The sequence below is a fragment of the Selaginella moellendorffii genome, unplaced genomic scaffold (assembly GCF_000143415.4).
Source record: "Selaginella moellendorffii unplaced genomic scaffold, v1.0 SELMOscaffold_123, whole genome shotgun sequence".
NCBI classification, from domain to species: domain Eukaryota; kingdom Viridiplantae; phylum Streptophyta; class Lycopodiopsida; order Selaginellales; family Selaginellaceae; genus Selaginella; species Selaginella moellendorffii.
Window position 1 is genome coordinate 204,556 of NW_003314384.1, and position 24,122 is coordinate 228,677.

The window sequence follows — 24,122 nt, forward strand, 5'->3', positions numbered from 1 at the left end:
AGACCCCTCCTCTAGCGTGCTTGACAACGCTCAATGCCGCTTAAATCAAAGTCGATCGACTGCTGGCTATTTTGATGATCCTGTTTTTAAGCGGCATTGAGCGGTGTCAAGGAAGCTAGAGCGGGGGTCTCAATCCGAGGAGAGGAGAGGTAAGTTGGCCCCCAGCCGTGTTCGATCCTGAGATGTCGCAGCAGCAGCTGAGATGGAGAAGCGGACGACATCATGGAGAATGGCTGTATTACTGGAGACCGAGTTAACGGGCTTGTCGATGGACTGACGGGAACTTGGTATGTTTTCTTTTTCGTTGAAAAAAAAACTGATTGACGCGATCGTTTTTCTTCCCTTTTCATGCACAGGTACACTAGATTTGATACTTTTACACCGGCCGCGGAGAATGAGCTACCTGTAACCCGTGTCATCAGTAGAATGAAGCTTCAAGAGATCTTAGCTGGAGAACAGATCTTGAGGGAACACCGTCATACAAAGTTTGATCTTTTGGCATAGCAAGATAACCTCTTTTTATTTCTTTGGGAGTGTGAAGTTTAGATATAGATCTTCTCCACTGCTCGCCCGCATTCATGGCGAGTGATGCGATCAAGGATCTCGCTCTCGTCGCGCGATCCTCGCCACGATGCCTTCCATTCTTTTGTAGAGGCCCTCCAGGCCTGCTCCACCTCCAAGAACGTGGAGGAGCTAGAAAGGGTCCGGGAATCCATTCGCCGCAGCGAATTTCGCGACAACACGTTGCTGGGGAACCAGATCCTGAGGGCGTATAGCAAGTGTGGGCGATTGAAAGATGCGCGCTGTGTGTTTGATTCGCTGGCTCGCCCGGACATGCACTCTTGGAACTCGTTAGTTGCAGCATATGCCCAAAATGGGCATCTTGGTCATGCCAAGAACGTGTTCTTTCAGATGCCGCGCAGGGATCTGGTGTCGTGGAACACCATCATACAAATCCTTTTGCAAGACAGGAAGATTTCTTACGCAGTGGAAGTTTTGGATCTGATGCCCCAGCAAAGCGTTTGCTCGTGGAACACGCTCATATCCGGGTATGCCCAGCTCGGGCATCACCACCTGGCAAAGCATCTGTTTGATTCCATGCCGGAGCGGGACCGGCTTTCCTGGTACGCGCTCCTGGTGGCCATTTCCAACACAGGTAACATAAATCCAGCTCAGGAAATCTTTTCAAAGTTTCCAATGCAGGAGAAGTTCTCGTGGAATGTGATGCTTGGAGCACTGGCCAAGACGACGGATCAAACCAGCGCTGCAAAGATCATATTTGATGACATCCCCGAGAGAGACATCGTGTCGTGGAACACTCTACTCCAGGCCTTCGTCCAGATTGAGTCCACCCACAGTGCTCGCAAGATTCTCGAGCGAATGCCGAGCTGGGACGTTGTTTCGTGCACGTCGATGCTGGCAGCGTATGCCCAGAAAGGAAACGTTTCAGATGCAAAGCACTTGTTTGATTGCATCCCCGAGCCAAACGTTTACTCCTGGAACGCACTGCTCGTAGCTTACATCCAGGTCTTTAATCTCGAGGAAGCGATCAATCTCTTTCGGCAGATTCCCGAGAAGGACGTGATCTCGTGGAACACGATGATCACGGGCTATGCAAACTCCGGCTTCACGCACGAGGCAGCCATGGCTTTTCACTCGATGGAGAGAAGAGATTCGACGTCGTGGAGCGCTCTAATCTCTGCGCTGGCACAGAATGGCGAGCTCGACGATGGAGATATCGCCTTCCATCGCATGCCGCAGTGGAATCTCGCGGCATGGAACAGCCTTCTCTCCGCGCGAGCCGAGCAGGGAAAGATGGTCGAGGCGGAGCGGATGTTCTCTCGAGCTCCAGCTGCGAATCTTCTCTCGTGGACGGCGATGGTGGCGGGATTCGGACACAATGGTCGAGTGGAAATGGCTCGAGCAGCGTTTGAGAGGATGCCCGAGTGGGATATCGTGTCATGGAATGCGGTGGTCTCGGCGTTCGTCCAGTGTGGCTGTCTCGAAGAAGCTCTCGAGACGTTTTGGAGGATGCCCGCGCGAGATCTCGAGTCGTGGAACACGATGATCCGAATTCTCTGTGAAGCAGGAGACCTCGTCCAGGCCGAGAGGATCTTCGATGGAATGGCGCTGCGAAACGTTGTGTCCTGGACGACGCTACTCACCGGACAAGCTCAGAGAGGCCACACGAAGGAAGCGCGAGAGAGATTCGCGAGAATGCCACAGCACAGCTTTGTCACCTGGAACTCCATGCTCGTCGCTTACTCGAGCTCCAACCAGATCGATCTCGCCGAAGAGGTGTTTTGCTCGATGCCAAAGCACGACACCGTCTCGTGGAACACCATGATCGCGGGATACTCGAGCAGCGACCATATGGATCGAGCTCTGGCTTTGCTCAATCTCATCCCACACCAGAGTTCTCGATCGTGGAACACCGTGCTCAATGGATACGTCACAAACGCCCATATCCGAGAGGCTGGAATACTCTTCGAGAGAATGCCGCACAAGGACGTGGTTTCGTGGACAATAATGGTGGTGGGCTTCTCTCAAAGCGGCCAAGTTGGCCATGCAAAGAGAGTGTTTGATCAAAGCGTGGAGAGGGACGTGGTATCTTGGGCAGCTATGGTGAGTGTATATGCCCAGAATGGGTATCTTGAGGAAGCCAGAGAGATGTTTATAAACATGACCAAGTGTAAAGTTTCAATGGACTCTCCCTACCATGGAAGCGAGCACGTCGAGAAAGCCTGTAACTCTTTGCTCGCAGCATTCGCCCACAACGGCCATGCAAAGCTCGCCATCACTTTCTTTCACGAGATGAACTTGGAAGGAGCAAAGCCGGACGAAGTCTCGTTCGTGATCGTTCTCGCCGCTTGCACCCACATTGGCCTGCTCGAGAGCAGTCGGAGTTTCTTCGTCTCTCTCCACCAGGATTTTGGAGTGGAGCCTCAAAAGGAGCACTACTGCTGCATGCTGGATGCGTTTTGCCGGGCCGGGCAGCTCGAGAATGCCGAGAAACTCATCGAGAGCATGCCATTTCTTCCGGATAAGGTAGCCTGGGGGACGCTCCTGGCAGCTTGCCAGAACCACCGTGACATGGAGCGAGCATCGAAAGCAGCGGCTGTGCTAAGCGTCATGGAGATGGATGCCTCACCGTATGTGATCCTGTCCAACGTTTACGTTCTCGGCAATAGCAAAAAGATTTAATAACCTTGATAGACATTGCTCCTGCTTGGAGCTAGAGAAAAGCGGCTAGAGCTTCTACAACTTTCTCGGGCCTGAGACAAAACCATTCAGCAAACTGGAGAACAAAGCAAGGATTTACCAGTCTTCTTGGGGCATGTGGCCAGCGCCTTCCATGAGAACCGTGCGTATAACATCTGGATTGAGCTTCTCGAACTCCATAGCTTGGGTTTTTGGCAAGTACTTATCTTCCTGTCCCCATGCCACCAGAGTGGGTTTGCTCCAGCTGAAAAAGCCGAAGTTAAATCCACAACCTTGAGCCACTGTTTGAAACTTACCTCTTGAAACCTGCCGAAATAGTTGACATCAAGCTTGGAAACGAAACCTTGCGAGCAGCTTCCAGAAGCGCTGCACAGATTCAACCACACACATTTGTAAGTTTAATGATAATTGTCGAAGGATGAAATATTTACCGAATCCAGGTCCACTGCTTCCCAAGTAAGGGAGCCGATACACATCCGCCTTTTCCACCTTGAGCACATACCTACATATATACAATTAAAACGAGAACACTCACTTGGAGAACTGATACGTACGCACTTCCTTTCTCTATAAACTTTTCGGCCATCATGGCGTCCTGAGATATGAATTCTCCAAGGAACGGAAGCCTGAGTGCGTAGCATTATAGTATCATTTCCAAACTTCGAGGAGAAAGAAGAAGTACCTCAGCTGATTGAACAGACCAGGCAGTGGAGCCGATGGTGTCAGCGGGGTGTTTAAGATCACCAGCTTGGAAACTCTTTCCGTGTTCTTAAGGGCCCACGTTAGTCCAAAAGATCCAACAAGAAATCCCTGCTTGTTTGTTTCAAACATATAAGTCACGAAAATCTAGATTTGCTTGCCTGAGTGACGAGAATAAATGGTGATTCTACTTCGACTTGTGCGAGCACCTTGTTCAGCTCCTCGTGATATGCTTCCTCTGCATGATCCCATCATGATTCCTGAGAGTTCTCAAAATTGGGGGGGTTACAACACATAGCTCTAGGAAGAAAACCTGTGTAGGAAAACCTGAAAACAGGCTGCGGTGCTTGGCTGAGTCCGAAACCAAGCCAGTCGGGAGCAATGCAGCGATAGCCAGCATCAGCCATCTGCAAAACCATTACTACTCTCTAGCTCGGGAAAGGAGAAAAGTATCGCAATACCTGGGCCATAACATTTCGATAGCTGTAGGATTGAGAAGGTGCTCCGTGAAGGAACACGATTGTTCCCTTTTTTGCACTCTTTGATCCTGCTTGGTTTTGGAAAACATGCGTACCAATCTCAAGCGATATAGATGAAAGTCGAACCTGTTTCTCGAACGAACCAGCTAAATTCTCCAACATCCATGAACGATCCAAAGTCTCTTCCTTTGTCCTTGATTTGCTGTCGAGAGAGACACAGCACGAAAATTTTTTTTGCAACCAAATTGCCAAAGAAAAAGCTTACCGACATCATGACACCAACGTTTCCATCTTGCCACGGCTCATTGGGCATCTGGAGTGAACCCCGGCTAGACGCATTATCGGTGACGAACGAGAAAGGCCCAGAGCGGAGCCTCTCATCGCTGTCGCAATTGGGCTCGGCGTCCATCGGCTGTTGATCGTCGAAATTCCTCCCGGCCGCCGCGCGGACATGGTGAAATCGAGCTGGAGGACGATTCTCAAGCTGCTGCGATCGCCATGGTGGCGGCGCCAAGGATCGCCCAGGCGCACACCACGCCATGGCCGCCATGCCCTAGAAGCTCCCCCACACAAATTTGTAAGATTTTAAACTTTTGAAATTCAACGTCTCCGATGGCTTTGGAATGTGGCGACGGTGGAGATTGCTTTGCTGGGTGCGCACGTCAATGTGACGAGCTGGCTATGGCGGGACGAAGGGTTGGAATATAAAAGAGCTCCAATGTCCATGTTATGCACATGATACACTATAACACTGCCATTTCTTTTGCGGCGGCATTCTCCACACACCCATTTCGCTTTGCTCGCTGCTACTCTCTCCTGTCCTTGCGCTCTGCCTTGCTGCCGCTCTGCCCAAATCTTCGCCAAAGAATCCCACTTTTTTTCTCTCGCTCTCCAATTCGTGCGCTCTCTGCGTGCGCACCAGATTCTCCTCCACCATAGCCTAGCCTAGTGTAGAGCTCAACTGATCAGATTCCCAACGAGAAATAAGAAAAGAACGAGTTCCATTCCATCCATAGTTTTTCTCTAGCTCGCTAGCGAGAGAGAGAGAGAGAGAGAGTGTGTTTAGTTCCTTTCACTCAAAATCTTTGATCCGTCGGAAAAGGAGAATGTGTCAGATCATCTTGATAATGGGTAGGCAGATTAGATCCAAGCGGCAGAGGCGGCTGTCGCAAGTGATGGACGAATTCTCGATCACCCATGATCACGACCTCGAGGAAGATCAAGCAGTGGTCGCAAACAACGCTGCCGCTACCAACAATGCTCTCGCTCTTGATCAAGCTGCCGACCTCGCAAACACCGCTAACGATCTTGCGCAGCAGCCACAGCAGCCACAGCAGCCACAGCAGCATCATCACCATCGCTCCGCCAAATCGCTGTGGAAGATCGTCAAGGTTCCAGTGCTTCTCCTGGGGAGCTTGTTTGGGCTGGGCGAGCATTACATGTCGGACTACTTCGATAGCATGGGGACGGGCGATGCTCTGCGCGATGCGAGGCTGCGCGTGTGGTTGAGACAAGATCCATCGCTCGCCGATCGACACTACATGATGGTCCAGAGCGGCATGAGGTACTCCTTCTTCCTCTACTAGCTAGAGCGCTAGCCAGCCAGCCATGGATGGAGGTTAATTCATGCTATATCTTCTCTTCCACTTCGAATTCCACTTCCACACAAGTATGTATCTTTCTAAATCGATCGGCCTCCTCTCCTCCAAGCTTTCGGGATCCAGAGCTATAGCTCGCTTCGTCCTGGAGGAGCTTTTCTTTAAAAGAAGAACGCCTGGCAGCTACCGGCAAGATCACAAGTCTTTGGTTTCCTCTTCTTAAATCCAGGTACTATCGCGGCTCGCGATCGGTGGCTTTTGGATTAGCTCGATCGATTGGATTGCGGACTCAACTCTCAAGGATTCCCTGCCGCGGCTGCAGCAACTGTTTCTCCCCTGCTAAAGATCAGAAAAAAAACGAAAAAGAAAAAGGCAGAGAGTTTGGGCTTAAAAAGTGGTGTGGGATTCCAGGAGCACGATCGCGCCATGAGGCAGCCAGCGTGGATGGATGAGATTGTGTTGCTCTCAGCCAAGAAACAATCCATCTCTTGTTTCCTTTGGTTTTGGGCTTGAATGGATCCATAGGATAAGCAGAGCTTTCTTCCAGGAGGAGGAGGCAGCGAGCAGACACAGACATGAATGCAACAGCTGGGCTTGTTTGTTTGCGAGTTTCTGGTTGCATAGAGGTCACCAGATTATACTAAACAAATGCTCCAGGATCCACTCCACAACAACTTGATCGATCTTTTGGGTCTTTCAAGGTGGTGCCTTTCCAAATTTCCAAAAAAAATATCAAAGCTTTTGAGCTCTCCATGTCGCATTCCAAATGCTTTCCCCCATTTCCTGACCCTCCTGACCACACTGTCGTCCTGCCCATTCACATTCATGAGATCATCAATTCCATGTCCATAGTGATATTCCAAGTTTTCCGCTGATCGATCTCTCTCTCTCTCTCTGGTCGATGGATCAATCAATCAATCAATCAATCAGGCAAGGATCATGTATCGAGTCGAGCAGAGACCATGGAATGGATCAAATCTTCTATAGCCCCCGGCATGAGTTTTGCATGATCAACCCACCGTAAAGAGTCTCTCTCTCTTTTCTTTTCGTTCTCTCTTTGCGAGCAAGCGTTGTACACACACGCCCATGGTACCCGGGGCATATTCCCGGCATTGCTTTGCCCAAAGGCGGTTCTTTCCCGCTTGCGTTCCTGGCACGGAAATCAATGAAATCTATCATTCCAATCCAAATCCGTACATCAATGTGCTGAGCACACAGGAGAAAGAGAATAATGGTTCTAAAAAAGAAAATAGCTCGCCACCTTTGCCAGCACTGTACTTTGCGAGGTTAGCAAATGCCGTGGCTGGGCATTTTGGTAAGAGCCAAATTCTAATCACGAGAAAAGAGAGGCCACTCAGGGAAAAAGGGGACCCTCAATCAAGAGCGCGTTGGAGTCCTTGATTGATTGATGGATTCTTTCATCAATCGCTTGCTTTGGTTGGACACGCCAGTGATCTTATCTCTCTCTCGCAAAAATTCTCGACTGTAGTATTGATCTCTGGTTTGAAACAAAACCGAGGAATCGCGATGATGGGCGATATGAATCGATGATAAACAATGATCGCGAGGGAGAATGTACACAAGGAAACGCACCCCGGCACTAGAAAAATCATTGCTTCTGGATCAGATCCATGGAAAGCTTTACAAGTGTAAGTTACTGTCGCTTCGCATTCCACTCAAATTGACTTCCAAAATTCGAGCAAAAAGGAGAGCGCGTGGACCTGACAAAAGGAGAACTTGTTCATCACGAATATGATACAAATCCAGAATCGATGGATCGAGACGGGAGCTTTCATGAGTCGGAAAAAATTTTCGCGAGTGGATTGAGGGATCCACACTACAATATCTCTCTCTCCAATCCGTGAGTAGCAATCCACGAGACACTTTCATTTCAAATGGTGGCACTGTTCTTCGATCGCGAGCTCGCGTGATCACGTCTGCCAGCTTTTCTTAAGCTGGATTGATAATCTCGGCCTTTTTATCTCGCTGCGTAGATGTTGGATAGCATAACATGCGCGGCATCGCTCGTGGGATCCAGCTTGAACACATTCTCCGCGACTCGAGCTCCACGACCGGCGTCGTGCTGCGTCCTACAAGCGCTCAGCAAAGAACCCAACACCTTATCGTCAGCCTCGAAAGGCATGGTTTCTACAAGCTCCTCCGCGAACTGGAGCTGCCCGGCTCGAGCTAGAGCTCCCACCAGGCAGCCATAGTGCTCCAGCAGCGGCGCCAGGCCGTGATCAAACCGGATGGACTGGAAGCCCGTGACGCTGCGGTGGAGAACTCCGATGTGGTTGCAAGCCACCAGCAAGCTCGTGAGTGAGATCTCGTCGGCTCGTTCGCCATGGAGAAGCATCCGGTAGAAGAAGTCGAGTGATTCTCTGCCGCGGCCAGCGGTCGCATAGGCCGCGCTCATGGCGCTCCACACCACCATCTCCAGGCTCGGTAGCATCTCGAAGAGATCTCTGGCGTGCTCCAGATCGCCATACTGGATGAACGCTTGGAGGATGACGATCCATGAGACAAAGTCGCGCTCGGGACACAGTCGATCAAACATGAACTTCGCAGCGGCGAGGTTGCCGTTTTGAGCGTAAGCCTGGAGCATGCTCGTGCACGACACGGAGTTTTGCTCCGGGATCACGTCAAAGAGAGCCTTGGCCTCGTCGACATGGCCTTCTTGCGCGTAAGCTTGCAGCATCGTCGTCCACGACACGAGGTTTCTCTGCGGCATTGAATCGAACACGCTCCTCGCGAACTCCAGATCACCGGCGCGAGCGTATGCTTGCAGCATCGTCGTCCAGCTTACAACGTTTCGCTCTGGCATCCGATCGAAGGTGGCCTTGGTGGCTTCCAGATCCCCGCTCTCGGCACACGCCGAGAGGAAGGCCGTCCAGGAAACCATGTTCTTCTCGGGCATGGTTTGGAAGAGCTCCTTGGCCGATTCCAAGCTTCCCTTTTGTGCGTAGGCTTGGAGCATGATCACCCACGACACCGAGTCCCTCTCGGGCATGCCATCAAACATCGTTTTTGCTCCCTCCAGATGACCGTTTTGCGCATACGCTTGCAGCATTGCCGTCCACGAGATCGTGTTCCTCTCTTTCATGCTATCAAACGTTGCTTTTGCGGTCTCTAAGTTGCCGCTTTGTCCATAGGCCGAGATGAGCGAGTTCCAAGCAACCAAGTTCCTCTCGGGCATGGATTTGTACATGGTGGACGCGCCTTGGAAGTGGCCGCTGGAAGCGTAGAGTTGAAGCATGGAAGTCCAAGACACGACGTTCCTCTCGGGCATGGCGTCAAACATCTGCTTGGCTTGCTCGAGCTGCCCGTTCCGGGCGTAAGCTTGGATCATCGCATTCCAGGCCACCATATCTCTCGTTGGCATCCTGTCAAACAAGAACTTTGCTTCCTCGTGCTTCCCATGGTCCGCGTATGCCACCACCATTGTTGTCCAGGACACGACGTTCCTCTCGGGGATCAAGTCAAAGACCCTCTTTGCTCCTTCAAGATGCCCGTTTTGGGCATATGCTTGAAGCAGAGTGGTCCAAGACACAACGTTGGGCTTATTGATCTTCTCAAACATGGATTGAGCTTCTTCCAGAAAACCCTTTTCTCCATAAGCCTGGAGCATTGCGGTGTAGGAGATTCCGTTCTTTTCTGGCATCTTTTGAAAGAGTTGCTCGGCCTTTTCAAGCTGCCCTCTTTGGGCATATGCTGTAAGCATGGCGTTCCACGAGACAACGTTCTTTGTGGGCATCAAGCAAAAGACGTTCCAAGCTCCATCTAGATTCCCATTTTGCGAGAACGCAGTAAGAATGGCATTCCAAGAAACAACGTCCTTCTCAGGCATTTTGTCAAACGCCGTCTTTGCCTCGTGTAGATACCCATTTTGGGCATACGCGGTGACGATGATATTCCACGAGAAGAGATCCGGCTGCTCGAGGTTGTCAAACACACTGCGCGCATCGCCCATGCTACCGCACTTCCCGTACATCTGGATCACCAGATTTGCGAGATACTTGTCGCTGCGGAAGCTCGTTGCCTGGATCTGCGAGTGGACGTTTCTTCCCCTGGCAAGGTCCTTGGAAGTGTTGCACGATCTGAGAAGTGCCGCAAACAGCGATTGAGTGCCTCTTGTTTCGCGCGGAGATGATGGCTGCTTGGCAATTGTTTGCTGCTGCTGCTGCATGATCATAGCTAACCATCATCGAGCAAAACATCTAAAATTGGTGTTCGTCCCTAAATTATGGGAGGAGTTTGCGGGAAGGATGATCGCCAGCCGCGTTGTGGTATTGAGCTTCCGCCGCCACCCCGTATCCGTGGCAGCAAATGGCTTGAGGAAAGGGAGCTCGAGTCCCTGGCCAAGAGCAAAGGCGAGTTTAGCTTAGTCCCAACTTGTAGTGCCTTAGACAGCCCCAAGCGAGTGGATTGGACTAAAATCGTGCAAGACTGTGCCGCACAAGGAGATTGGAGCGTCCGAAGTGGAAGCAGCTGGGCCGATTCCCTGGCGATATGAGCCATGGCTAAGATTGGAGCGCCCAAGCTTGCAACTCAGCCTGGAGGAGACATGGTAGTGGTATACCTCGAGGGAAGCAGGCCGGTGTTAAAGATGAAGAAGGTTCCCGATGACTTGCTGGAGGCACTCGTAGCTAGGCATCCGGTGGTGACCAGCCTCCGCTGTACCCAGGGGCGTGTGATCGATCCGGGCTTCACTTCATATGAACTCAATCCGTATCCATTCTACAACGGAGATTACAATCTTAAGTGCCTCCCACGCTGCTCGGTGTTGGTGGGCTACGACCGCTTGTTTTGGACCATCTTTGACACCGAATTCAACGTAGTTTACAATGCTTGTAAGAACCGACACACTGGAGTGGGGGAGATCGTACTCGTGCCTATGTAACGTAGAGTGGTTGTCCACCAGAGCACCAAGTGTTTGCATGGTTGTCTTGGAACATTTAAACTCGTTCAGCAACATTTCTAAGGAGGTGGCGGAGGCTAGGAAGCTCCGCCAGCATCTCAGCCTTACTGGTGGAAGAATGGACTAAGAAAACCAAATGCTTTCTCATTCATTCTTTTATATCTATCCTGTTCTTAACCGTAAGTTCTGCTAGTCTCCTTCGGCCTTGATTAGCTCCCTCTTATAAGCTTGTCATCCACTAAGCTCCTGTAAGGAAAGGATTTGGGACTAATCAGCACGAGGCCGATATGATATATCGATGGCAAACCAGTGCTGAAGTGAGGATTATCCCAGGCCAACACCGCCGAGCTGCTTGTTGAGCATCTCCTGCTCTTGCTCCTGCTCCCCTTCCAACTCCTGGGCAGAACACAGTAAATAGTAAGCATGTTTTCAAACCAGAATTTCAAGCAAACCCCCCACCTGTAGCATCTTGTGAAGGAGAGGCCCCAGCTCACACTTCCCAGTCACCACGGCAACCACCTTTCTAAGGTCGTCGCTTGCTACCTCCTTGCACACAGCAACGTCCCTCTCGCTCAAGCTGGTATTGCTTGTTCCGCGGATTTGGGAGCAGCACACCAAGCTCTGCAACGCCTTGTCGTCCAAGTCGGCACTTGGTTTACTGGCACCCGCCTGGCCACGCTTGTGCTGCTGCCATGCGGCCAGCAGCCGGAGCACTGGCTGCGTCACGTCTCGGCACAGTGCAATGGTCGGCTCGAACAAATGGTGCTCCACAATCTCCCGCGAAGCACCTGCACATACACATATGAATGCTGTGAACACAAATCTCTCTCTAGAGATCTGTACCTGGCAGCTTGAAGTCTCGCGCAAGATCAGCCCTGGAGTACGTCGGAAGAGTAAAGTCGTACCCCTCATCGGTGCCGTATGGGCAGACAGCCCCTCCCGATACCTCCATGCGCTTCCAGAAGCGCAGCTCCTGCCATGCACACGTAAGTCTTCGTGCAGAAAAATCAAGCAAGATCATACCTCCACAAGGTAGTAAATCACTTCGTTGACACCCCCTTCGTCTCCGTTCTCCACGACCGGCAGCCGCGGCATGAGCATCTGGTAGCCTCCAGCGGCTGCCCGGGAGCGGATCTCGTCCAGGAGCATCCAGCTGCACTCTTCCTCCTCCTCCGCCTCCCCTTGCAAGCTCACCGCGGCCAACAAGTTGACAAAGCTCCTTTCCAGCCTCAGGCTTTGCATCCTCCTGGGCAGGCTTTGCATCCATATGTCGCACTTGGCCGCAACACGGTCATTGTCGTCGTCGGCCAGACCCGACTTCACCTCCTGCAGCAGCGACGAGTTTGTACACGGCGGCCATCCCAGCCGGTTATAAGCCATGTTGATGTGCTCCACCATGGCTCTGTGCTTCGACTGCCCCCCCTGGCAGCGGAGCCACGAATGGAAGAGGCGAGCCACGGTGTTGCTTGCAAAGTCGAGCTCCACAACGGACGTGTGGAGCTCCACTAAGGCGACCATGTGGGAGCATCTGTCACCCCACAGGCTGGAGGAGCAGTCTGCGGCAGCTTGAGACAAATCCACACCCGAATCCTTGATAGCCTGCACAGTAGCCGATTTAAGACCTCTCCAAGTGTTATGTATACGTACCTCGATCATCTTTTCGACAAAAGTTACTGGGATGCATGCTACGGGAGTGAAAGGGTTGTCCCCTTGCTGCATCATCCCACCTCGAAAACGAACCCAAGCCTCCAGCTGCTCAACGTCGCTCGAGGAGAGCGGCACCGCCTGCGAGCTGGAGGTGACGTTGAACACAAAGGAGAGTGCCAGCTGAAGCATGCATAGGATGCCAGTCCCCGCCAGCTCCGGTGGCAGCGTCAGCCCTTGGCTCCGATCGCCCACTTCCTTGCTGGGAGCAATGAAATGCTTGTCCAGGTGGTGCTTGACGAATTGCACAAGGTAAAAGTGCTTGGCCACCAGGAGCCAGGTATAGAAGAGCCGGCACACCATCTCGGTTACATCGAAGGCGTCGCAAGGCTGCGGCAGCTCGACCATCGTCTCGGCCTGGGTCTCGACCGCAGCAATGGTTGACGGCTTGATATGGCAAAGCATGGCATACATCTCTGCCGGTCGAGACGGAGTTATATACATTGATCGATGAAACATACTTCGGCATACCTTCAAGGATGTGATCAGAGTGAGGAGCGTACGGAACATCTCTGGACGTATACTAGGAAGACAAGAAAGCACAGGAGTGAGAGAAATCCATGAAGGTGTGTGCTTACAGCTACGAGCAGCGACATGATCGCCTTGAACGCTGGCCTGTTGGAGAAGCAAGCCATTGGACGCCAATCGTGGGCAACGTCAGTGCCAGGATCCGCGTAGCGGCAAAGGCTGAGAGCCAGGCGCACGAAAGCCGCTCCAAAGAAAGGAAAGTTCTCGGACGCGGCCAACTCCCAGATGTCGTAACGCACCTTGTCGATGCTGATTCTGGGCAGGGAAGCGAAGTGGTGCAGCTCCTCCAGGAAGCTCGGGTACAGGGATGCAATCGCACACCGTCGGTACAGGTCGTGGATGATGTGCTCGAACCTCTTGCCGGCGGGGCCGTGCAGCCACAAGTAGAAGAGCGCAATGGCATTGTCATCCACCCAGAAGAGCTTGCGCCGTTGCGACTCCCGCGTTACCTCCATAAACCTTGCGATGTCCGTACAATTTATTTATCTCACCTGTTAATTTAAATTAATTATTTTAAGTAGTACTTTTAAACAGTTTAAACATTTTTTTTAAAATTATATATATTCTAAAAATATTTTAAAAGAAAATGTATGTATCCATTTTCTATTGATCCCAACTCAATATACAATATATCCTCTATCAAACTAAAAAAGATTTTGCCTCAAACCAATTACATTGGAGGTAATATATATTGTCAAGAGAAAAAAAAGATTTTGTGCATAGACTTAACCTTTTTTCATAGAACTATTAATTAGATTTCTTGCATATTATAGATAAGAAAATTTATATTTTAAAAACCTCTACTTAAATTCCATGATATATTCTATAATGATAGGTTTTGATATTATAAGATAATAATACATATTTTAAGGTTTATCATAATTGGATGAATAAAGCCACTAGAAGAAAATTTATAATTATTACCCATGCTTACACTCTTTTGGTGAAGCTTCTTGGTTTTACAATTATGGGGTGTGAAATTTTAGTTTTCAAAATATGGTATTCTTGAAAATTTGGTAAAGGAAATTATATAAATATCAAACTTAATACTCTAGGTTATATGATTAAAGAGTCATAATATTAAAAAAAAAAAGCATACTTTTTCTTTTTAATTTTAAATTTGATCATTAGACGAGATATGATAAATTTTGTGTTTTTCTAAAAATAGTGATTCGCTCTTGTTAGAGTGATAATCGCAAACTTGGAGATTAAAACAAACTTGGGTATTAAAACAAAACATTCACTTTTATTTTTCCATTTATTCGTAAGTATCCACATTTTTATAATAAGTACATCATTAAATAAAACAAATATTTTGCTGCATGCACAACAATGGTTTGGTTTGCTTATTTATTAAAAATAAAATAAAATAATTTAAATATAAACTTAAAAAGGTCTAATAAATTTCTATCATCTTTAGAGTTCTTTGAATCAATTTTTTCTTTAATTACATAAATTTAATATAAATTTAATAGTGTGAGTGCATGGAATATGGAAAGGGAATACAGAAATGTGCATATCAATTAGCCCAAAAACCCTAGCTTATATACAGGAGCGAGTGGTCCGGATTGAAACCAATCCGACGGCTACCAAAATCCACTACGCTAATATTAGTATACAACATCGTAGCTGTACACTTGGCCCTCACATCATCCCCTCCTCTCGGAATAATGGAAGGCCGTCAGGGTTCTCTTGTAGATGGGCCAGGATCTGGAGGAACGTCAAGAGGAGGCATCGGTGGATCTGTAGACGGTATTAACTGCTCCTGATCCCTTTGTATGAAGCGTTTTAACCGTTGCACATGCATAATCTCCGGAGGATCGGCCTGCTGAACGTCATGCCGAACCTCATAAACTTGTGGTCCAACTTGCCGCAACACCCGATACGGTCCTTTCCACTGCGCAAGAAGCCCCTTAGATAAACCACGTACCATAAGATGGGGAAAACGGACTAACACCAAATCATCCACTTTGTACTCCGCTGGTGGACGATGATGGGAATTGTAGCGCCGTTGTTGTCCCACTTGTACGCAGCCTAAGTGTTCAGTAGACTCTGCTCGGACAACTGGAAGAATGCTTGTCAAATATTGATCCCATGACCTAGCATCAGGAGCTCGTGGCAATCGCGAAGGTAAACCTAGCTCTGTTGGTAAAATTGGATCATGACCATATAGAAGTTTATATGGTGAAGCACCAACAGAACTCTGCACCCCTGTGACATAAGCATACCGAAGAGATGGCAAATAACCATCCCAATCCGAATGTTGAAAGTTCACATACTTCGCAATCATCCCTTTGAATGTCCGAACGAGCCGTTCCACCAGACCGTCTGATTGTGGATGATAAGCACTCGTAAAAGTGTGGCGTATCCCCAACCGAGATGTCAAAACATGAAATACCTCAGCCATAAATGCAGGACCATTATCCGAAAGAATCCGTTCTGGACAAGAATGCTGGAACACCACTCAATTGAGGAGGAAGTATCCAACAGCAGTTGTAGAGGCACTAGCAAGAGCACCAACTTCCACCCAACGAGTCAAGTAGTCAGAAGCAATAATAACATACTCATTGCCAGCAGTCGATCGCGGAAAAGGTCCCATAAGATCAAACGCCACCAACTCAAACGGACGAGAAACTGCAATTGCCTCCAACCGTCCTTTTGCAGCACAAGGGGGAGTATTACGAGCTTGGCACCAAACGCAGCTACGCACATACCGGATAATATCACGTCGCATCTTTGGCCAATAGAAAGATCTGTGCAGCTTCTCGGTGACACGACGGTGTCCCATATGCCCACCTAGAATAGGAGAATCATGGTAGGCATGGAGAAACCGCGGAATAAACACCGAAGGCACCACCAGCCGTAAATGAGCATCAGGATCCGTCCCCACAAAATAAAGAAGGCCATCTTCAAGGCGATATTGAGAATGTAAATGCCGAAAAGGCAAGTCATCAGCAAGTGATGCAGGATTCTCAAACCCATCTCGAAGCCTTCGAATCCACGGCTCAATCTTTTGAGCCTCGCGAACCTCATCCAGAGAAGGTAGATCTTGCTCTACGCCCTGTGGACACTGAACGTCAAGGACAGCAACCGCCGACGGCACAGAATCTTCATCTAGAAAATCCACAGATGCTGGAACAACAGGTTTGTCAGAAACATGAGAAGTGAGTGGAGAAGGAAGAGGAGCTCCAGAAAGGGCATCAGCATCAGCCATAGAACTCCCTGGGCGATGAACAACATCGAAATCATATATCTGAAGCTTCAAAGCCCATTGAGCCGTACGACCAACCAGGTTCTTCCGCTTCAATAATGAAGTAACAGCAGCATGGTCACCTTCAAGTAACGTTCGAGAACCATGTAGATAGGCATGAAGTTTCTCGAAACCCCAGACTGCTGCTAAACACTCCTTCTCCGTCGTGGAGTAGTTCATCTCCGCTGGTTGTAATGTACGGCTTATGTATGCAATGGGATGGCGCTGACCAGGCACACTCGAGCTCTCTTGCATCAACACACCTCCAAGACCAATGTCAGAAGCATCCACGCGCAAAATAAAAGGTCGAGTGTAGTCAGGATATGCCAAAACCGGAGGAGTCGTCAATAGCTCTTTGAGATTCACGAACGCCCGCTCACAATCGGGAGACCAGATGAAAGATGACGTTGATGACTTCAGCAACACTTGCAATGGTATAGTGCGATCGGAAAGATGATCCACAAAACGACCGAGATACTGCACCTTACCCAAAAAGCGCTGCACATCATTCACACACTTCGGAGTAGGGAACTCTAGAACAGCCACAAGTTTGTCAGGATCAACTTGCAAACCCTTACGAGAAATACGGTACCCAAGATAAGTTGTGTCCTTGGACCCAAACACGCACTTCGACCGCTTCAGCTTTAAACCAACGTCGCATAGCCGATCCAACACTTTACAAACATCACGAACATGCTCCTCCCACGTCCCCTCCGAGTGGATCAAGACATCATCAATGAAGTCAGCCGTCACCTCCGGCATATCGCAAAGAACCTCGTCCATCATCCGCTGAAAAGTTGTTGGAGCATTGTTCAAACCAAACAGCATCACCAAAAACTCGTACAAACCAAATGGTGTATGAAAAGCAGTCTTAGGAATATCGTCTTCAGCCATCGGTACTTGCCAATACCCAGAAGCAAGATCTAGCTTGGTGAACCAACGACTTCGCCCCAGACGATCCAAGAGATCAACAGTGTGAGGAAGAGGGTACACGTCCGGGATCGTCACTTCATTTAACGGACGATAGTCGATGCAGAAATGAATACTCCCATCAGGCTTCGTCACAAGATGAGGTTCACATGCCCAAGGACTCCGCGACTTCCGAATAACACCCTTCTCCAACATCTCCTTGACGTTTGCACGTAAAATCTTGATCTCCTTGGGTGACCGACGACGAACAGGAACCTTGATTGGACGAGCATCCCCGGTTGGAATGGGATGACGTGTGGCAATCTTGGCCCCAGACGATAGGTCAAATTCAAAGAGATCAGAATACTCCTTCATGAGCTGGTCAACAGCTGCAAGAGGGATCGGAAAAGGGAAGAGCAGAACAAGATGGAAACACAAGAGGAAATAATGGGGGAACAAAAGTAATGGAAGCAGAGGTAGAAGTAGAGGGACGAAGAGGTACGGAAGTGAGAGGAATGGATGAAACATAAGGAAGTATGAGAAAAGGGGGAAAAGCCTCAAAGTCACACTTGGCATGATTGTGCTGCAACCAATCCATACCAAGAATGAGGTCAAAAGCTTGACTCGGCACCACCCGCAACGACTGCAACTCAAGCTCGAGATCGCCCACACACACAACCAGGTCCGCCTCATCTCGTGCACATGCATGTGTACGGCCGTTGCCATAAAGAATGAAAACTGGATCCGCCGCACGACGCAAGTGTAGACGACAACGTGTGGCAACAGGTCGAGCAATAGAAGATAAACTCGAACCTGTATCAACCAACACGGAGAGAAGAATAGGAGACCTCTTGTTATAAAAACGAGCTTGGAAAGTAAACACTGGATGAACCGGTGCCGAGTGAACCCCTTGATGATACTCCCGAAAGAAAGATGGAGGGGTCACTAACTTATTCGCGCAAGGTCCCTCCATTACTCGCGCGACTCCTCGTTTCCCGAATGCACCTCGGTATCCAAACCTTCCACCGCAGCAGCACCAACGGGACGTTGCTGACGCCAAGGTCTCCACCCAGGAAATGGAGGTCGCCAATCCGGAAAGCGCCGACAACGCCGATAAGTATGACCAACTTCATCACACGCCCAGCAACGAACGTCACGGCCACGACCACGTCCTTGCCCTTGTCCTTGGACTCGAGTAGCAGCAGCATCAACCTCCATGGGAACAGGACCATCACTCATAGGAAGTGGAGTTGTAGGACGTGTAGCAAGAAGTGGAAGAGGCGACGTCTCATAACGTTGTGCCAAGCGAAGAGCATCGTTAAGAGTGGCAGGAGCAAGTGCATGCACAAGTCCGACAAGATCTTGACGAAGTGCTGGCCACAGCATTTCTAGCTTGATCCGCTCCGACATATTTGGCTCCGCACGAAGCAAAAGACTTCGGAAACGAACGCCATGGCCCTTGGCGAAGACGATGCAATTGTTGGAAGGCATCATCACAATCGTCGGCGTGTCCGAAGGCGTGTTTGAAGACGTCCGGAAGAACACTCCAATCGCCACGAGTAGCTGCGCTCAATCCATTGTACCACTGCAATGCCGTCCCTTGAAGACATGTGGGGAACTCACGCAAACGTCGAGCATCATCCCAAGAATGATATGTGGCAATCACCGTGAAGTGATTGAACCAATGGTACACATCATCCCCAAGATTCCCACGAAAGAACTCCGGCCAAACGCGAGGATTGGCATCAAAAGCAGGAGGAGTTGTACCATGTGCCGTGAACGCCGCTATCAACTGAGTTTGGTTGTTCAATTGCAAGCGCATAGCATCAAGCAATTGAACCAACTGCTGCTCTAGAGACAAAGGAGGAGATTGCGAATCGGCCATGAAAATGAATGAGAAAGAAAGAGCAAAAGAAGAGAAATGACAAAAAGCTGGAAAGAAATGGTAGATCTAGACAATGCAAAAAGCTAGATCTAAACCAAAATCCTGAAAGGAAAGAACAAAAGAAAGGAAATGGAAAAAGCTAGATCTAGACAATGCAAAAGCTAGATCTAAACCGAAATCCCAAATCCAAGCACTCCCCAGGGACAATCAAAGGTGCCCCTCACCTCCACCAATGTGAGTGCATGGAATATGGAAAGGGAATACAGAAATGTGCATATCAATTAGCCCAAAAACCCTAGCTTATATACAGGAGTGAGTGGTCCGGATTGAAACCAATCTGACGGCTACTAAAATCCACTACGCTAATATTAGTATACGGCATCGTAGCCGTACACTTGGCCCTCACAATAGCATTATGGCAAAGAATTAAAATTATATTTATATATTAATAGGCAAAATATTTATTAAGATTGACAAATTATAAGTATATTTTTACTATTTTCTTTGTTAGAATATATTTATGAAATACATTTTTAAAAAATAAAGATTTTAAATATAATCAATTAATTCTAATTTACTTACTTTGATAATAAAAAACATGAGCATTTTTAATATGTTTTTTACACATTGGGGGGTATATATTTTTCTTCCTTATGAGTATACAGCATGACATAAATAATAAAAGCATGAGATATTAAATTTTGAGTTTATTTAATTATTTTGAGAAAAAAACCAAAGTTTATGACTTTTATATAAATTTTATGTTATATTTATTTCTTATTTTTTAATGATATTTTTATAAATATTTTATTTTTTAAGGTTTAAAAGGAACTCAGCTATGATGCTGACTTCTTCTTTAATTTTTTTAATGATCTTTTTTGTGAAGTTGATGAAGTGTTTTTTTTCATTAACATTAGTAAATTCATTGGGATAAAATTTTTATGTGATAAAACAATATATCCCAAAACTTTTATTTATAAAAGTATTTTAATAAATATTTTATAATATAACTATATTCAAAAATTTAATTAATAAATTTATTTTTTTCCAAAATCTGAGAGGCTTACAATAAAAAAACTTATATAAATTCAATCAAATATTATTAATATTTTCATAGTGTGAGGGCCAAGTGTATGGCTATAATGCTATATACTAATATTAGCATAGTGGAATTTAGTAGCTGTCAAATTAGTTTCAATTCGGACCACTCACTATTGTTTATAAGTTAAGGTATTTGGGCTAATTGATATGCACATTTTCTGTATTCTCTTTCCATATTTCAATCATTCGTATTGGTGAAGGTGAGGGCCACCTTTAATTGTCCCTGAGGAGTGCTTGAATTTGGGATTTTGGTTTAGATTTAGCTTTTGTATTGTTTAAATCTAGCTTTTTCTATTTCCTTTCTTTTGTTCTTTCCTTTCAGGATTTTGGTTTAGAATTTAGCTTTTTGCATTGTCTAGATCTACCATTTCCTTCTAGCTTTTTGTCATTTCTCTTCCTTTGCTCTTTCTTTTTCATTCGTCTTCATGGCAGATCAGCAATCTCCTCCTTTGACTCTAGAGCAGCAGTTGGTACAATTGTTTGATGCTATGCGCTTGCAATTGAACAACAAAACTTAGTTAATGGTAGTGTTCATGGCATGTGGTATAACTCCTCTTGCTCTTGGTGCCAATCCTTGCGTTCGGCTAGAGTTCTTTCACGGGAATCCTATGAATGATGTGTACCATTGGTTCGATCACTTCACGGTGATTGCCGCATATCATTCTTGGGATGATGCTCGATATTTGTGTAAGTTTCCTACGTGTCTCCAAGGGATGGCATTGCAATGGTACAACGGTTTGGGGGCAGCCACTTGTGGGGATTAGAGTGTTCTCCCGGACGTCTTCAAACGCGCTTTCGGACATGCCGATGACTGTGATGATGCCTTCCAACAATTGCATCGTCTTAGCCAAGGGTCATTTGAGAAGGTAATGCAATTTGGGGATCATTTCTGAAGTCTTTTGCTTCGTGTGAAGCCAAATATATCGGAGCGGATCAAGTTAGAAATGTTGTGGCCAACACTTCGTCAAGATCTTGTTGGACTTGTGCATGCACTTGCTCCCGCCACCCTTAACGATGCTCTTCGCTTAGCACAATGTTATGAGATGTCGCCTCTTCCACTTCTCGCTGCACATTTTTCAACTCCACTTCCTATAGGTGATGGTCTTGTTCCAATGGAGGTTGATGCTGCTACTGCTCGAGTCCAAGGATGAGGGCGAGGATGTGGTCGTGGTCGTGATGTTCGCTGCTGGGCGTGTGATGACGTTGGTCATACTTATCGGCATTGTTGGCATTTTCCGGATTGGCGACCTCCATTTTCTGGGTGGAGATCTTGGCATCAGCAACGTCCCGTTGGTGCTGTTGCAGTGGAAGTTTTGGACACCGAGATGCATCTGGGAAATGAGGAGTCGCATGAGTAACGGAGGGACCTTGCGCGAATAAGTCAGTGACCCCTTTATCTTTCTTTCGGGAGTATCATCAAGGGGTTCACTCGGCACCGGTTCATCCAGTGTTTACTTTGCAAGCTCATTTTTCTAACAAGAGGTCTCCTATTATTCTTTCTGTGTTGGTTGATACAGGTTCAAGTGTATCTTCTATTGCTCGACTTGTTGCCACACGTTGCCGTCTACACTTGTGTCGTGCGGCAGAACCAGTTTTCATTCTTTATGGCAACAGCTATACACATGCATGTGCACGGGATGAAGTAGACTTGGTTGTGCATATGGGAGATCTCGAGCTTGAGTTGTAGTCATTGCGGGTGGTGCCGAGTCAAGCTTTTGATTTCATTCTTGGTATGGATTGGTTACAACACAATCATACCAAGTGTGACTTTGAGGCTTCTCTGCCTTGTCTCATACTTCTTTATGGTTCATTCATTCCTTTCACTTCCATACCTCTTCGTCCCTCTACTTCTACCTCTGTTTCCATTACTTTTGTTCCTCCATTATTTCCTCCTATGTTTCTATCTTGTTCTACTTTTCCCTTTTTCCAATCCCTCCAACAAGCTTTGTGTTGTAGCGGTTGACTGACTTATGAAGGAGTATTCTAATCTTTTTGAATTTGACCTATCCTTTGGGGCCAAGATTGCCACACGTCATCCGATTCCAAACGGGGATGCTCGTCTAATCAAGGTTCCTGTTCGTCGTCGGTCACCCAAGGAGATCAAGATTTTATGTGCAAACATAAAAGAGATGTTGGACAAGGGTGTTATTTAGAAGTTGCAGAGTCCTTGCGCATGTGAACCTCATTTTGTGACGAAGCCTAATGAGAGTATTCGTTTCTGCATTGACTATCGTCTGTTAAACAAAGTGACAATCCCGGATGTATACCCTCTTCTTCACACTGCTAATCTCTTGGATCGTTTGGGGTGAAGTTTTTGGTTCACCAAATTGGTGTAAGGAACCGACTCTTCGTGATGCCGTAGGCTAAAGGATCCCCAAAAGCATGACCGAAATGACAAAGAGTTCATCAGATGGGACTGAGTCGAAGATCAAGTCTAAGACTGACTCTAAGACCGAGTTCCAAATAGAGTTCGGGATTGAGTCCGAGGCCGAATCGGAGGCCGAGTTCGAGACTGATTTCGAGACCGAGCTCGAGATAGAGTCCGAGATCCAAATTGGGTCCGAGACTGAGTCCGAGGTCGAGTCCAAAGTCGAGTCCGAGATCGGGTCCGAGATCGAGCCCGAGATCGAGTTCGAGACCGAATCCGAAGTCGGGTCCGAGATCGAGTCCGAGATCGAATCTGAGACTAAGTCCAAATACTAATATGGGTCAAGGGGTGAAAGCCCAAAGCGTGTGTCTCCCAAGGGGGGGGGGGGCTGCAAGGGGTTCCAAAAGTATAGTAGGGATAGTGAGGTCCAGGAACCAGTCTTGAAAGAACTCTCCAGTGGTGCTTCTAAACTGACTTGAGGTTGAGATTGGGGCTGAGGGGCCGAGGGTGGGAGTGAGCATGGGCTTGGGTGGTGCCGGAGGGGCCACCCAGGGAAGTGCTCAAGAGCAGCTCCCACTCCCGAAAGGGAAACCGACTGCAGTGCTCCCAGCTCATGTGGAGTGGTGCCCCACTTGAGTACCTTGTGGCTCATTGGTCCTCGCCCTTCCTAGGGGCTTGGGCCTTCCCTTCGGGATGGAAGTGGGGGGGAAGAGGTACCCACACCGGGCCGTTAGGCCACGGTGTTTCGCCCTGATGTCCCGAAGCAAGTGTTGCACCCAAGGCTTGGGATTTAGAGGTTCCATGATCAAGTCTTGTTATACCAAGGGGTGTTAGGAACTTGGAGGCTTGGTGTGTTTGGTTGCTTGAGCTTGCGGGGAGTGTAGCCAAACCTTAAGTCCAGTCTAACCCGGGGAGGGGGATTGGGAGGGATTTGGGAATCTGTGGATGGAAGGCTAACTCTCTGTTGCTCATGCAGTGAGTAGCTGAAACCAAGTAGGACCAAGTAGGAGCTGGTACAATAGGCGAGAACCTTGGCGAGGGAACTTAGCACAAGCCAAGGCAGTGTTGGTCGGATAGACGAGGTAAGCTGGTAAATTGGAAAGGAAAAATTTTGTGGCTTACAATTTGGTATCGGAGCCTTTTCCTCAGTTCTAGCAAAGGATAGAGGCGGATTGCTGGGAGATGGCAAAGGCAGGGCAGAAACGAACCAAAGCAGAGACAGAACCTTCTCCAGAGCTGGAGCCTCCGGTCGAACAAGAGGCTATGGATGAAGAATCCTTGCATGAGGAGGACTCCAATGAGGCAACTTCCAAACAAGAGTCCAGTGGTGAGGATCGGTCGTCCAAAGCTCGATTGGACATTCTAGAAGGACAATTGGCACAAACCAATGCCCTGCTAGAGACTCTCGTACGCAAGTTAAGACCTAACAAGAAGCAGAAGAAAAAGCGAAAGACTGCAGAT

General features: G+C 48.2%; 3 protein-coding genes and 1 long non-coding RNA gene across 4 annotated transcripts; 1 reads left to right on the top strand and 3 right to left on the bottom strand.

Moving 5' to 3' along the window:
- Positions 1-984: 984 nt before the first annotated feature.
- On the top strand, positions 985-3,227 carry LOC112342899 (pentatricopeptide repeat-containing protein At4g02750-like). Its single transcript, XM_024665498.1, has 2 exons — positions 985-1,156; positions 1,204-3,227. Exons 1-2 carry the CDS (start codon positions 1,052-1,054, stop codon positions 3,202-3,204), a joined length of 2,106 nt encoding a protein of 701 aa, XP_024521266.1. The 5' UTR covers positions 985-1,051; the 3' UTR covers positions 3,205-3,227.
- Positions 3,173-5,006, bottom strand: LOC9644099 (haloalkane dehalogenase). The gene is made up of 11 exons (XM_024665503.1): positions 4,666-5,006; positions 4,527-4,602; positions 4,383-4,468; positions 4,235-4,328; positions 4,083-4,159; positions 3,905-4,032; positions 3,777-3,848; positions 3,654-3,724; positions 3,519-3,588; positions 3,323-3,466; positions 3,173-3,275 (listed from the first exon to the last, which is right to left on the bottom strand). The coding sequence occupies exons 1-11, from the start codon at positions 4,948-4,950 to the stop codon at positions 3,236-3,238; spliced, it is 1,143 nt and encodes a 380-aa protein (XP_024521271.1). The 5' UTR covers positions 4,951-5,006; the 3' UTR covers positions 3,173-3,235.
- Positions 5,007-6,638: 1,632 nt separating this feature from the next.
- LOC112342915 (pentatricopeptide repeat-containing protein At2g35030, mitochondrial-like) lies at positions 6,639-10,190 on the bottom strand. Its single transcript, XM_024665534.1, has 3 exons — positions 8,010-10,190; positions 7,018-7,148; positions 6,639-6,807 (listed from the first exon to the last, which is right to left on the bottom strand). Exons 1-3 carry the CDS (start codon positions 10,188-10,190, stop codon positions 6,639-6,641), a joined length of 2,481 nt encoding a protein of 826 aa, XP_024521302.1.
- A 2,823-nt stretch (positions 10,191-13,013) lies between these two features.
- Positions 13,014-13,246, bottom strand: LOC9633416. Its single transcript, XR_002991103.1, has 3 exons — positions 13,199-13,246; positions 13,092-13,143; positions 13,014-13,036 (listed from the first exon to the last, which is right to left on the bottom strand). It is a non-coding gene; the product is annotated as an uncharacterized LOC9633416 (long non-coding RNA).
- Between the last annotated feature and the right edge of the window lie 10,876 nt (positions 13,247-24,122).